Below are 14540 nucleotides of genomic sequence, written 5' to 3' on the forward strand. Positions count from 1 at the left end.
AGGGAGATGGGCCATATCCTCCTCTGTCCACCATTGCCACTGTCGTAAATTGATATCTGTATTGCTAACCCCTGTCATTCAAAAATCATGACTTACACAAAATGGACTTTGTTCTAATTTGATTTCTGAGCTCTGACAATGTCTTGAGACTTCTTTCTCTAATGGGGAGTGATAGATACAGTTAAGTTGGATATTCAAATAAAGCAAGCTGAGATCTTTCATCCCCAGAAGCGGAGGTTTTAAGAAAAAGAGCAAGAAATTTGGAGTGACTTCTTCTAACTTCAAGGGATCTGGCAATACTGTACCCCTGTGATCTCCATTAGGTGTTCCAACTAATGCCACCCTCAGTCCTCAAGGCAAAATCTGTTCTGAATTGTTAATACTTGCTAAAAAGTACATCAGAAATGGCCTAGTACACTGCTTTGAAATAAATGGACGGTGAACAGCTACCCCTCCTCTGTCAACACAGAAGCACTCCAGCAGGTATGGTGTTGTATGATAGGATGTGTCCATGTAGGAGAAACTCAACCTCTATGCCGGTCATAAACCTGAGGAGAAGTAGGGAAGCACTAACCTGCTGCAAGTTCTTTGGAGCTGCAACAATGGGGAGACTTCAGCAAAGGCAAAGCTAATCTCAAGCCATGGGTTCATTTGATTCCTACCAGCTCTAAAATAGGAAAGGCAGAAGAGACCAGCGTTAATAGTTGAGGTGTGAATCCAGCCTCAAACATGTGGCATCCCAGATCTTCCAACACCAGTTAGGAGCTAGGTTCCATCAACAAAAAATAGCTCAGAAATCATGAAGTCCCATAAAATAAAACCAGAATTTTTATTAGCTGTCTTTTGAGGGCACACATTGTCAAGATTTCAGGCTCTACTAAAAAACACAGAGAGATTGAAAACTGCTCAGAATAAACAACCAAACCCAAAAATGCCCCCATTCTCCTTTCTCAGGTAACCATTTGTCTCCAGAAGTTGGAGCATTAAATAAAGCATCAACTACTGTGAGAAACCTGATGCAATTGCAAGGTTTGGCAATACTGAGGATACAAAAAAGTTTTGAACGATGTAAAACTATGAAGATTAAACACTAGATGGAGTAGTTGGACTAGAATGAAACCGTGATTTGTAAAGCAATTCTAGTAACAGAGCCATTGTAAATATTTTGAAATCAGGAGCTTAGTAGCAAGGCAGAGAATATGAGAGCATGTTTCTACAGGAGCACCATTTCAGGGAGTTGGATGTATGCTGCTGAATTCTTGCTTTGAAAACAGTGACCAGAAGGGTTCTCCCTTCAGCCATGAGGTCCTGAGTCTTGGCACAAGGAGGTAACGGGTTGGCTTTGCACATTGCTGCACTGCAGGCACCCCTCAAATAAACAGCAAACCAGTTTGACGCTCTGTGGGAAGCTGTTTTGCTTATCCCAGGAGTAAGAAAGGAGGTGACTCTCTCCATGAGCTCCTTCCTCCCTGTCTTCTTTTTTTTTTTCCTTTTTCCCACTCTCTTAGGTTGTGGCAATACTTTGGGAGGCATTGATGCTCCTGCTGCCTTAAGCATGCCTTGTGCCCACCCTGCAGCTTGTTTCTTCATTCCCAACCCCTGCATCATTCCCTCCGTTTTGTGGGTACCGCTGTTTGTGCAGCTGCTCACTGAGCCAGGTTGGAGAGCTGGTACAGCGGAAAAGTCACCTCACCAAAAAAAAAGATATAGTTGAGGTACCTATGTGATCTCTCAAACAGCTCTGCTGTCTCCAGGGAAGGGATGCTGAGGCAGGGATGAACATTTTTGGGTGGGGGAGGGAAGCAGGGCATAACGGCCACCGAAGAGTTGTCCATGTTATCACAGCCTCTGCAAGACGTAGAAAGCCCAAACAGGGTCCAGGACCCCATTCCTCTGTGAATGTACACAGAGATGGAATACAACACTGTGATGCATCAGTGCAAGGCAAAAATAAAGCAGCGCCCCAGTGTGCCTGAGCTGAGCCTTTGCACAGGGGGAGGTTTTACACCCACTCTCCACCTTTGTGAGTGGCTCCACAGAGCAGCCAAACTGCCCCGGGCTCCACGTTGCTGCACCGCTCTCCATGGCACGGCCATGGCGAAGGGGCCGGCAGCCCTCTGTGCCTGCTCTCTGTCAAAAGCTTTCCAGCCCTGAGTCATCTGAACTGCCAGATCTCAGCCGCCCCACCTCCCCGCGCCTCACCAAGTGCAGGGTACAATGTGCGGTCTGTTTGTGAAACGAGGCTTTGGAGGCCTAAAACAAATTGTCCTTGGGGCCCAGGACAGTGGCGGCCATTCTCTCCCCCAGACGGCCCCACAAGGACAGCAGCTCTCAAGAGCAGCAGTTGGCGAATGTGCTTTTGACCTTTTCAACTTATTGTATTGGTATCTAGCCAAACAATTTAAGTTCATCTGTAGCGTGCGACACTCAGGAAACAGAGGAATGACATGCGTGCTGTTTCTTACCAAGTAATAAACTGCCTTTTGTGGTGGAGTGAATGAGGCTTTTGCCACTGATGGCCAGATGCCCCCCTGTGCTGTGCAAGCACTGAGAGGAGCAAAGAAAACCTTAAAGGGCTTGAGAAGCTCAAACTAGAGGGAGGTACAGGAAAAAAGCTTCCCGCTTTCTTCCCTGTAGGTCAAAGCAAATCCTCACAGTGTTTCTTCATGGATGAAATCCTGACCCCACTGCAGCAGGGGGTTTGACACTGACACCAGCTGGACCATCATTTCACCCCACGTAGTCTGGGGTCTTCTTAAGCCTGAAAACAGCAAACCAGCAGCTTCTCCAGGGCTGCTGAGCACTGTGTGTCAGCTCCTCTGACTCTTCTGCAGTTGATCTTCAGGCCCAAATTTCCTCCAGGGGTTTGTCTGTTCCTCCCAGGGGACAGAAGCCCAGACCTGGCTTAGGTGTGCCGTGGCTGTGACTCCAGTGTGAGCCCAAGAAGAAGGTCAGGTGGTAAAGTCAGCACCAACTGAAATCTGTTTAAAAGGTTTTTCTCAAAAAAAAGAAAGTAATATTTTCGTATTCAAATTACAGTGCTCAGGAAAACATTTGAGTTCAGCTAAACTGAGGGAGATTTTTCTGGACTTGTGTTTAAGTGACTGGAAAAAGAGGATTTTTAGCTACTTGTTGCTTTACACATTGACATGGTGGCATGTCTGAGGTCAGGTACCCACCGGCCATGGTCATCAAGACTACAGTTGCCAATAAACCCTTTCTTCAGAGCTAGGAGGCACTGCTGCTGGTCAGTGAAGACATTTGGTGAAACGGAATTTGAATTTCCATGCTAAAGAAAAGACTTTGCTGTGAGAGTGATCAGACTCTGGAGTAGGTTTCCCAGAGAGGTTGTGGAGTCTTCATCTGTGGAGGTAGTCAAAACCTGACTGGATGCAGTCCTGAGCAATCTGCTCTAGCGGACCCTGCCTGAGCAGACTGCTGGACTAGACGATCTCCAGAGGCCCCATTCAGCCTCAACAACTCTGCGATTCTGTGATTTTGTGATTCTGTGATTTAAAACACCCATGTTTCTATTTGCACAAACCTGGGCTACCTTTTTGGTACAGATCCATGTTTCCCATTGGATCTCTGCCCAACACCTGCTCACAGCCCTGGAAACTGTGCAGGTGGCTTTGCAGGTGACTGTGCAGTGGCTTTGCAGAAGCTTATCTCACAGGGTGCCCAGCTGCTTGCTTTTCCAACCTCCTTTCAAGATGCTTATAAATACAGCGTTCGCTTTCTCATGAGAGGGTTCTCTACAGGTGGAATGCCTACTTTCCATGTTGATCCTGGGGGAATGTTCTTGTCCACCCAGACAAGCTCCCATTAAGTACTTGCGGTACTGGAGTCACCATTTACAGTACAAAGCCTGTTTACAACTTGTATCCTGCTTCCAACTTTTTCAAAAGTTTATGTAGTGCATAGTCTTTATGTTGGTGCTCTGCAGAAGGATGAATCCCACATCCTTCTCATTCTTCCTTTTTGTCTCTCTCCCTGTTGTGAAAGTCCTCAGTCCAGTGGCCACCAGAGGCAAGTCTCTACTTTTGAGTTATTTGGATTGTGTAGTATGGGTTGTTGACTACCACATGAATTTTAGCTAGGCTTTATGTCGTATTTCTTCCCCCAAACCCTGTGTGACCAAAATCACTCTTTCTCATAGGAAAAAGGTATAAACCTGACCCACATTGAGTCTCGACCTTCCCGTCTCAACAAAGACGAGTACGAATTCTTCATTAACTTGGAAGGTACAAATGTCCCAGCACTGGACAAGATCATCAAGTCCTTGAGAAATGATATTGGAGCAACGGTCCACGAGCTTTCACGAACAAAGAAGAAGGACACTGGTAAGGATACACTGACAATAATGATATTGACAAGGAATATTTACATCACATACTTAAATGACTTCTTTTTCCAGTAGCAAAGGAGTTCCTTTTGGATCCGTACATCTGCATTTCCCTCCCTCTGCCTATTTTGCCTATGTTGTAAGCTTTTTCAGATGAAGATTTTCTCTCAGTGTAAACTTCCATGCTCCATCTTTTGCTGTGCTTCTGACTAGGTCTCCTGAGAACTGGTGTTATGGTGTTATGTTGTCATCTGTCCGGTTGGTTGGCAGCACTCACAGTCTGTTAAAGATAGCCTTGTTGCAGTAGCTTGTTACACTACCTGCAGACATTAACAGGGATCAAAGGATGATTGGCGTTACAGGCTAAGGGCTCAGCCTGTAAATCCCTAAGCAATGGTGCAGGAAGTTGTAGGTACATCTATTTTTTGCTCCCAGTCTCTGCCCTGTTTTAAAACAGGCAGCATTTATATACACAGCTTTTGGTAAGTCATGCAGTGCGGCAACTTTTATTCTTAACATGCACCTGTAACATGAAAGAATAACAGGGGTGCAAGTGGGACCCAAACTGCCATGTTTAACGCAGATATGATAGCTTATCAAGCCCAATGACATATCACCTGAATCTGTCACTACCATCCCATAGCTTTTGGACCACTGAGCACTAAGAGCCACTGCAGGGCCTGTACACTTTTAGCCTTTTCCTACGTTCTCTGCCCACATGAGAACTTAGAAGAAGAGAGACAATAAGGATCTCCAAGTGGGATGCACTACATCCGTCTAGTTACTGTCTGCCCTGAGTCAAAAAACCCACATAAAGTCAATCAAAATTTAAAAGGGCAAACAGTTTCAGCAAAATCTGCACGTGCATGCATGGACTTGCAGATCAATTCAGCTGAGAAATCCAGGCCTTGATCTTCCTCCTTTCACCCCCCCAACCCATCCCCATAAAAAAATCTATACCTGTTCAGTACCCAGCAGAGTCAAGCCTCTACAGTGCCATTTTGTGGAAAAATGTCACCTACTGAAGACTGCCTTTTGTCTTCCTAAGGAAGGATAGCTCCCTGGAGTCCCAAGGGAGGTCACCAAGAGGGTGTCCTGGAGATATCTACAATGCCAGCGCATTGTGTGTCCCAGCTGGAGCACTGCCCTAGCTTGAACACTTCTCTCAGAGGGCACTCAGGTGAAAAGAAGCTGTTTTTTAGCTTTTAAGTGATGCACAGACCCTGTGAACCCAGTCAGACTTTGCCATCTTGTACAGCGAGTCTGTTCAGAGTCAGGCCGTACAGAGCCAGCACTGACAGGTGAGTACATTGCAACTATGATAGACCATGCTAAAAAAAGATGTAAAATTTTAAATCAGAAGACAGCGATGGAAGTCCTGCAAGGGGTTATGTGGTCTGTCCCCTGGCAAAAGGCAGGACTAGCTAAATCACCATCTGTCCTGAGTGGTGGAGATTTCCCAGGCTCCACAGCTGCGCACTGCGGGGCTGCCCTGCTCTGACCCAGTCTCACTTGCTGCACTGAGAGCTGATGACTTCTGCTCCTGCCTGCCTTTGACACTAGGAACAGAAGTTACTCTTCCTCTCTAGACTAGCCTTTTTGGTGTCTGGTGATGTATCCTGTCCAACCTCAGCCTCTTCTTCTCAGGGCACCTGGTTTCTGGGTTTGTGGCCAGTCTTGTTGCTCTTTTCTGGAGTGTCTCCAGTAGATTACATAAAACCTAGGTGTAACTATAGGCTATAAGGATTCTATTGCTCCGGTGAGCAATTAATTAACTACTTATTAAACCAGTTGTTGCTCATTTGCTGACTCTTTATATACTGTTTATTCAATGCATCCTTCACACAAAGTTCAGCTGCCTTCCGGATTCTCCTTATTCAGGTAGGAACTGCTGGTAAAGGGCAGCATAACAAAACAAAAAGTGACAGTGAAGTGCTGTTGCAGTGCCTTGCCCCTTGCCAAATACCTCTGAGACCTCACAAATCAACCTGGCACAAGCTTTGTGGTGTAGCAGATGTGCCAAGAGCCTGGTACGAAGTGGTGGCATCTTCATGGGGCAGGAGGAGGAATTGCCCTCCTGTGCTCCTGGGCTGGCATGCCCCTCAGAATACCTGGATTTACTTTCTGATTTTGGTCTCATGGACCCTGGCTGCTGGCTGCTGCAGCCCCATCCTTGCAGGATCCTTGCGCCTCTGGGCTGAGATGAGAGGAGGGGAGGAACAGTCCCCTGGAGTGACCATCCCCCCTGCTTTCCACTGTCCCTCACACAGGTACACGTGAGTCGAACACCATCCATCTGCCTCTCTACTTTTTGGGCTTGTGGGTGCCCCTCACTCCTATTGAAACTGGGGAGGCTCTGCCACCCGCTTTGGTGGTTCCTGGAAGAAATCCCAGGGAGGTCAGTTGCAATTCTGCCTTTGGAGGGAAATAAGGAAAGATTTTGTGAGTTGTCCATGCTCCTAATTCTCAGAGATTTTTGCTGGAGTTGAGGCTGCTCAGTACAGTGGTGGCTGCCTGGCATCCAGTCTGAGACATACTTAAATGCTTCTTCAGATAACAGATGTGATTTTAATAGGATTTTAGACTTTAAATACTTTAGGTCTGGATCTTCCTCTTCCTTCCTAGAAACAACATGAAAGAACATTAATACCTTCTTGAGATCAGTGCTGGTAATCCTTTTACCGTTTTCTTTGTGTCCTACCCATGACATTACATTTGAAGATGAAAAAGAAGAAGTCAGATACTCTTTGGAGTCAGTTCTCTCCATTCATGAGATGGAGGGACAAAAGGTTGATTAGGTGATTTATGATCACATCAAATCAAAGATGTTCTCTTTGGGGGGCTTTTTTATTTCCAGAAGAAAGCTACAGTGCCTAGCAGGGCTTGCCATTACTTTTGTTTTTCGAATTATTATTAAGAAGTTAATAATAAAATTTATTAAATAATAAAGTTGTGTATAAACATAGGCCAGAGTCGGATAGAGATATAGCTCTAAATATCAGCCAAGAAAGGCTTGTGAGTGAAATTCTGACCTCACAGAAGTCAAAACTCCTGTGGTCAGCTGTAGGATTAGGATTTCACTGCATGTCACTGTGTTGATCAAAGGATTTTTTGAGCTAGATTATCCTGTCAGTGCTGCAGAAAGGGACTTGATCCCCTTCTGTCTGAGAGGATATCTTGTGTTTGTTAGTTTCAGTAATTCAGAAATAGTATAAAGTGGGAGCAATTTATTGCAAGGAAAGAGAGGAACACATTTCTTTTTGCCCTTTCCCTTTGTCTTTTTTTTTTTTTTTTTTTTTTTTCCAATTTTGACTTCTCTCATGAGTAGCAAGGGTCCAGTCAAACTGAAATCCCCAAAGAGCCATATTTTGAAAGGTCAAACAAGCCCTGCTTAGGGTATGAACTGTGGGTGGCAAATTCTGGGCTGAGGCAGCTACAAGGGCAGAGCCTCAGCAAATCTGGTTGTAATCCACAGATACAATTTTGTGATATTTTATTCCTAAAACACAGAACGAGAGCAATATGCCTCTACAGAGCAAAATTTCAGGAATATGGCTTATGGGGACATTGTCACGCTCTTCTCAGTTGGCAGGTAAAGGCTGGGAAGGTTTTCTCTTGAAAGCAGTCTGAGCTTCCATGGGACTGATTCTTTCACCACTGCCTGAAGATGCTCTCAGCCCTTCTTTGCTAAGGCTTCACTTTGCTTATGTTCATGATTTGAGCAAAAAAATCCCTATTTTACTCAGCTTCCTGCAGGAAGCACACAGTGCCATTCTTGGGACAGTGTTCTGTGGACAGCCAGAAAAAATTTCTTGCCTTGCCTCTTCTCTACGGTTTAGCATTAAACATGTGTGTATGTGCTTTCTTGGGCAAGGCATAAATGAACAGTGCTTTTTGTCTGTCTGAGCACTCTAACTGTTTTTAGGGTCTTCCTTCTCTTAAACGCAAAATGTAATTTTGGTTTCCCATTTACACACCAAAATAGTTACGAATACCAGGTTTGGATCAACAGTGTAATTGTAGCTGAGAGCAGTCCAGGAAAATGCACTAAATCCAAAGGTAGTTTTAGAGCTTGAGATGAGATGGGCTAGCAGTCACTGGACCAAAACCCCTTTGTAGAGATGGAAAGATTTGTTGTGAAAACACAGTGCATCTCTTCATGGCTCTTTTTGGAAACAAGCTTGGTATCTGCAGACCACTCGGAGCCCATGAATAAAAAGAATTAAATATTATTCTGTTGCAGCATTAGGGAAATGCAGACAATTTATTGCATTTCTGAGACAAGCTGGAGGCTGAGGTTCTGTAGGGGCCTTGTTTGCTAAACCCTGAGGCTGGTCAAAGCATTTGGGACTGTTTAAAAAAGGGCTAAACCTGGGCCTCGAACTGCTATAAATTGCATAGACCTGTCTTTGACCCTCCTCACAATGGTCCGAATGGAGGAGTTCTGCAGAAGTCCTCGCTGCCCCTGCTTTGCTGCCCCTTATATAAATGGCTTATTAGCATTCTGCTAAGCATTTGACCCCATGGTAATTTGGTCACCACTTGGGTGTCCAGCACAATCCCATAAATGCTGCTGATTCACTTACAGACAAATCAATATTTATTACTGATCAGCCCACGTTTGCTCCTCAGACCTTCACAGAGGCCCAGTGTTGCAACAGCTTGCCCTGGCAATTCATTAATGGCCGTGCAGACAGACAGCAAGTCTGGCAAATGGGGCTGGAAAAGGATGTCACAAACAAAATATGGGTTAGATTCAGCCGGGGGTAATTTGATTTGATCATTTAAATAGTTGCTGGGAGGGCTGAGGACAGCATCCTGGCACACCACAGCTAGGCAAAAGATCCAGAAGCCCTTTTGCACCCTGGTCCCTGATGCGAGGGTTGTATGGACTTGGCGCAGTGCCTGCCCTGAGGCTGTGCTCAGCACCTTCAATTCTTGTTTCCACGAGAGCTAAGAAGGCTCAGGACTTTCCAGGACCTGACTTAGCATCAGCTATGCTGGTGCAAATAGCACTAAGTGTCCTCAGGATTTCCCTTTCACAGCCTGCCCCTTTCATCCAGCTCTGCAAGCTCAGAGCTGCTCTCTCTCAGCTACCACTGGGTGCCTGGGGCAATCTGGGTGGAGGGCAGAGCTCTGCTGAAAATAGGTTAGGTACCTATAGGGGCTGCATGCCTAAAAGATAAGGTGCTGCTTCTGTGCAGGGGAAAAACAAGACACCCATCCCCATGCTGGGCACTGACACCGCATCAGCCCAGGAGTCAGTCTGTCCCAGAGTTTATCATGAGCTCTGCACCAAGTACTTTGGGGATCTTGAGAATAAAATGTATTTAATGAAAGTAAGTTACTATTATATATCCATTTTATTCCTTCTTGAAGTTGCAATGATTCAAACCCTGACCACCCAGACCTTTCTGATTCAGGGCAGCAAAATCCTACAGACATCACCGCTGAAATCCACTGCAGACTTCAGCCCCCACCAGTCTGTCTGCACAGCCCGGACCCTTCAGGTCATGGTGCATCCCTGAGAATAGCGGTTATTCACTCTAATGCTGACAAATCCTTTGCTGTGGGGCTGCCGGACAGCTTTTTTTTTTCCGGTGCCTAATCCCAAAACATTTATTAGCGTGCCTCACCCCAACCTGATAGTAGGGAGTCTGAAGCACAAAACAGTGAAGCGATTCCCCCACCATCACACAAAGCTCAGTGGCAGAGCTAGGAGATAAACCCGTTGCCTGGCTGCCCATATAGAAAATAGGGGCAGGATGGCTGGGTGTGCTCATGCTTCACATGGTGTAAGTGAGTAGCGATTCCTTTCTAGGACTCAAACACACCTTCTTCTGCTCACCCCCTCTGACTGGTTTAACTCAAGGGGCTGGAGGTGCAGGAAGGTTGCTAACAGCAAGGTGAGAGAATATTTCTGGCGAAATTAGAGAGCTAGTGGTACACCAGCAAGTAGCAATTTTGGGAAGATCTTCTTGGGACTGCTGCTGCCATCTAGTGACTAGTTCAGGTCTGTTTTTTAGGGCAAAGCAGAAGGGTGTGCAGCTCGGAAAGGAGGGGACCAAACCCCACTTTGCTGGGCGGGAGAAGGGGAGGCACGGCCGGGAGCACGCCGAGCCGCCGGGCCGGGTCTCTGCAGCCCGGGGAGCCCGGGACCTCCCCCGACTGGCAGTCACCAGCTGCCTGCTTTCCCTGGCCTACCTGGAACAAATCTGAGGGCTCCCAGTGGGAGCGTTGGATGGAGCCAGGCTGGTCGTGGGACAGCAGGTCAGGGGGAGCGAGCACTCTGCGTGGGGCTGAGCCGCATCGCCCAAAGTGTGCCCCATAAATCAGCTGTTGTTGTGCCAGCCCCTCTGTGCAGGTGCCTTGCAGAAACCCAGTGCCACAAGTGCCCTCTGTGTTGTTAGGCTCAGCAGAAAGCAAGGCTGAATAGTCCTGGAAACAGAGTGATCCTCTTATCCCGTAGGTGGTCCATCCAGGTCCAGGATGAGCCCCATCAGTGACGCGCTGCAGGGAGCTCATGCAGCAGCTGCCGGCTGGGGATAAGGTTCACTTGGCACAAAGCCCAAAATCAAATGGGGAGGTATGGCTGAGCAGCAGTGCTCCCAGCCGAGCAGAGAGCCACGCAGGGGAATGAGCTGTTTTCCAAGCACTGACTGAACAAGCGACACCCATTCATGCAAGAAAGTCACTTAATGAACTTTTATTGATAGAGAGACTGCTCAGAGCCCCTGGGCTTGGACCAGCAGACCTTTGGGTGATAGTAGCCTTGGAGTCCATGGAGCTGACTTGTACTCAGTGTGGGGAGCATATAGGATGTGATTGCAGGGCCTAAGCATGGGGTACATCCTTAGATGGAGGTCTTGTGCCCTTTCCTCAGAAAAAACATGGTAGAACTGGAAGTAGTGCAGAGAAAAGTGATATGAGTACTCAAAGATAGCTCATGGTTCTTGTGCCTGAAATACAGAGGCAAAGTCTCAGCCAGGATGATGGATGGTAGATGGAGGATCTGACAGGGAGCGGTAAAATTCTAGGTGGCCTGGAGAAGGTGAATAAAAAGAAATGACATTTGTATGCAGGAACTAGTTAACATCAAATGAAATGATCAAGTTTAAAAAAAAGGGAGTAATTTTTCATATCATATGTAAAGAAATGATAGAGCTCAGTTCTGCAGAGTTTCCTGGAGACAGATGTGTACATGGGTTCAAAGAGCAGTTACTTGTATTTGTGAGAAGTTCATCACAGGCTTTTAAATTCAGGCATGGCTGTAGCCTCTGACTCAGGCAGAAGGGAAGGCAAGGGAAAAGAAAAGAGGCAGGCAGCTAGGGTCAAAGGGCCAAAAGTGTAAGAATGGGGCAGCAGAAGGGAAAGCCAAACAAGCCAAACCCAGCAGCACTGGCAGCGCCCAGGATGTGCCCAGCTGCCAGTGGTACCTAGTGGTGGTACCTACAGATGCACTTCCGAAGCGATGACAGGACAAGGGAGAGAAATGGACCCATGATCCCTGCACTCTCTCCATTGACCTTCCCTGTCTCAGTGTTTCAGAGGGCTGGGGTGGCCAGGCCCAGTGGTAGCTGACAAGGAGGTCCCTTGCTTGGTGTGCAGCCGCATCCTTCCAGAGGAGGTGGAAGAGGGGGCTGCAGCCTCGTACAGCCACTGCACATGTGTGCCAGGCCTTTTGCTGGCAAGGGGACACTTGGCAGGGGACTGCCTGGACCACTGGGTGAATACACTCGTGGCTCCAGGAAGGAGGTCCGACCTGGGACGACTGTTCCATGTACCTCACAAGCTGCAAAGAGCCTCTCCTTGTAGTGCAATTGCCTTGAAGACACTTGCTTTCCGCTTTCCTGTATCTGAACACATTGCATCTGGAAAGCCCTGTGATTCTTCCTTGCCCTCCACCTTATGTCCTTCTGTAAAGGGAGGGCCACATGGGCATTACATGCTGTGTAGTCAGTGTGGTCCCATTTCATATTCTGGCTGCGCCGTAGGCAGTGTGTATAGTATGTGAGTTACAAGGGAATAGAGAACCAGGCCCAGAATGTTAATTAAATGAATGCATTATTGTATAGTAACTGCAGTAATACAATGCTAGTCTGAGGTATTAGGGTGTCATTTATCATCTTATTTCAGCATCCTAGCTTAAGTGAGGCCACCAAGTAGGTCTTAGAAAGAGATTTTCAGAGGGTCAAATAATCCTGTATCCTTCTTGCTGTGGAGTTTCTTGCTGTTCCTTTGAAATGGCTGATGCTAGCTACTGTGAAAGGAAGGATAGTCTGGAAAAATTCCTACATTTTGGTAAGCCAAGAAACCAGAATAATAAACAGAAAATCATAAACATTACAAGCCAGCTCTGTGCCAAGGGCTAGACATTCCTGATGCTCTGTATTCTTCCAACAGTGCAAAACAGCCGCAAATTCAAGACAACTTGCAAGATTTGCTCTTGCCTCCTGCTACAGGGAGAGACCATTGCTGCCCAAAGAATTTAGCCCCTTGTGTATGTTTTTTTTATTTTTATGATGAAAAGATGGAAAGACCAGAAGAAGGCCCCAAACAAAGTAACGAAGAAGCATACCAGTCTCTATTTCTTTTCTGTTTTGCAGTGCCATGGTTCCCAAGAAGTATCCAGGAGCTGGACAGGTTTGCCAATCAGATCCTAAGCTATGGAGCAGAACTGGATGCCGACCATCCTGTAAGAAATAGAGCTTTATTTTTTTAACATGTTTCTAGTTATTGGGGCAGATGTTTCTCTCATTTACATTTGCTCTGCTTTAAGAAAAATCTAGTAGACTAAGTTTCACATGGTTTAGGACAAGAAGGGTACCACATTTATAGGGTTAGAATCAGCCCAATCCCTAGTATGAAATAAATCAGACCAAAGGTTGCTTTTATTTGAACAAATACTAGGAGACCTTAAAAATCACAGAGGTCATCAGAGCACAGAGCCAACACAGGGACACCTCTGGCTTTCCCAAGTGGCTCTGATATGGTGACTTCAGACTCATTTTGTGAATCACTAGCAAGAAAAACTTCAGAAGCAGCATATCACAGCCCAGAGGTAGGAAGACTGGTTTTTTTTGATACTTGATCACATACACACGGTTGAACTTAGTGCCTTGTTATGTGGTTGTTAAATCTGACATGATTCTTGTATGGTGAGACGGAACGAAAGAAAAGGTCTTTGATTCCAAAAGTGTGTGGTTTAAATGGTCGAGTCAGAAAGTTTTGTTCATTGGCTTAGCTGATAAAAAAAATTTATTCAGCGTTTTTTCAGCTCTTCCTACAAGAATATTCTTCTACAAGAATACTTTCTGCCTCTATTCCATCTCCAAGCAAACAACAACTTATTTTCATTTGTCAAAACACACTGAGTTCCATGCAGTGCAACAGAAATTGCTGCTATTAGTTTAATTGAGATAGGGTGATTATAAATAAATTACACGCAGCGCAACAAAAATTGCTGCTATTAGTTTAATTGAGATGGGGTGATTAGTCATTCACTACCTATTGCTTAATTTGAGATGTGTTATGTATCATGTACAATGATTCATGATGTTCAGTGTGGTCATATGAAAGGCAGAATGAAAGGAGATACACTGAGTCAATGGCCCCCTTGTGTGTCATGCAGGAATAGACCAAGATTATATTTGAAAAAAAGACACACACAAAAAAAAAAGATATTAAAAGGAATAAAGCATCTTTGCTCCAGTTCCTAGAATTAGTTAGTGAGCAGTTTATGCCTTAAGAAGGAAACCCAGCTGCTGTGGTAAATAGGTGTGACAGTACATAGAGTGCAGAAAAAGCCTGTGTTTTTAGCAGTTAAATGATATGGGAGGTAATCACAAATACCTCTATGCCAGGTTAATCTTGGACAGGGCATTTTTTTAGGCCATTGCCTGCCTCTTTTTGACTCATTCTTAGATCTCCACTCTATCCTGTACCTGGTAGTGTCTCCTGGCCCCTCAGTCCAGTTGTGCTGTGCACCACTAAGAGATGCATTCATGAACTGCCACAGTGCCCAGTGAGTTGTTGCTATTTGCCCTGCAGAAGTGTGTCCTAGCTTGGAAGGATGTTTCTCTGCTTTAGCTGGTGAAGAGACTCCTAGCCCTGAGGAACTTTTAGTCTAAATAGCAGGCACACTGGGATAGGAGAATGGTTATCCTAGATGAAGATTTAGAGATTATATTTCTTA

The 14540-nt window shown here is 45.9% G+C and overlaps 1 protein-coding gene across 1 annotated transcript in view; it reads left to right on the forward strand.

Moving 5' to 3' along the window:
- The window catches only part of PAH (phenylalanine hydroxylase), a 38043-nt gene that overhangs the window by 10441 nt on the left and 13062 nt on the right, over positions 1–14540 (forward strand). The window contains exons 3-4 of the mRNA XM_009465845.2: positions 4160–4343; positions 12952–13040. Of these exons, the coding sequence (XP_009464120.1) occupies positions 4160–4343; positions 12952–13040 (273 nt within the window). The remainder of the gene's footprint in view (positions 1–4159; positions 4344–12951; positions 13041–14540) is intronic.

Source organism: Nipponia nippon, unplaced genomic scaffold (assembly GCF_047370975.1).
Source record: "Nipponia nippon isolate SJK-2023a ecotype South Korea unplaced genomic scaffold, ASM4737097v1 scaffold_3, whole genome shotgun sequence".
NCBI lineage: Eukaryota > Metazoa > Chordata > Aves > Pelecaniformes > Threskiornithidae > Nipponia > Nipponia nippon.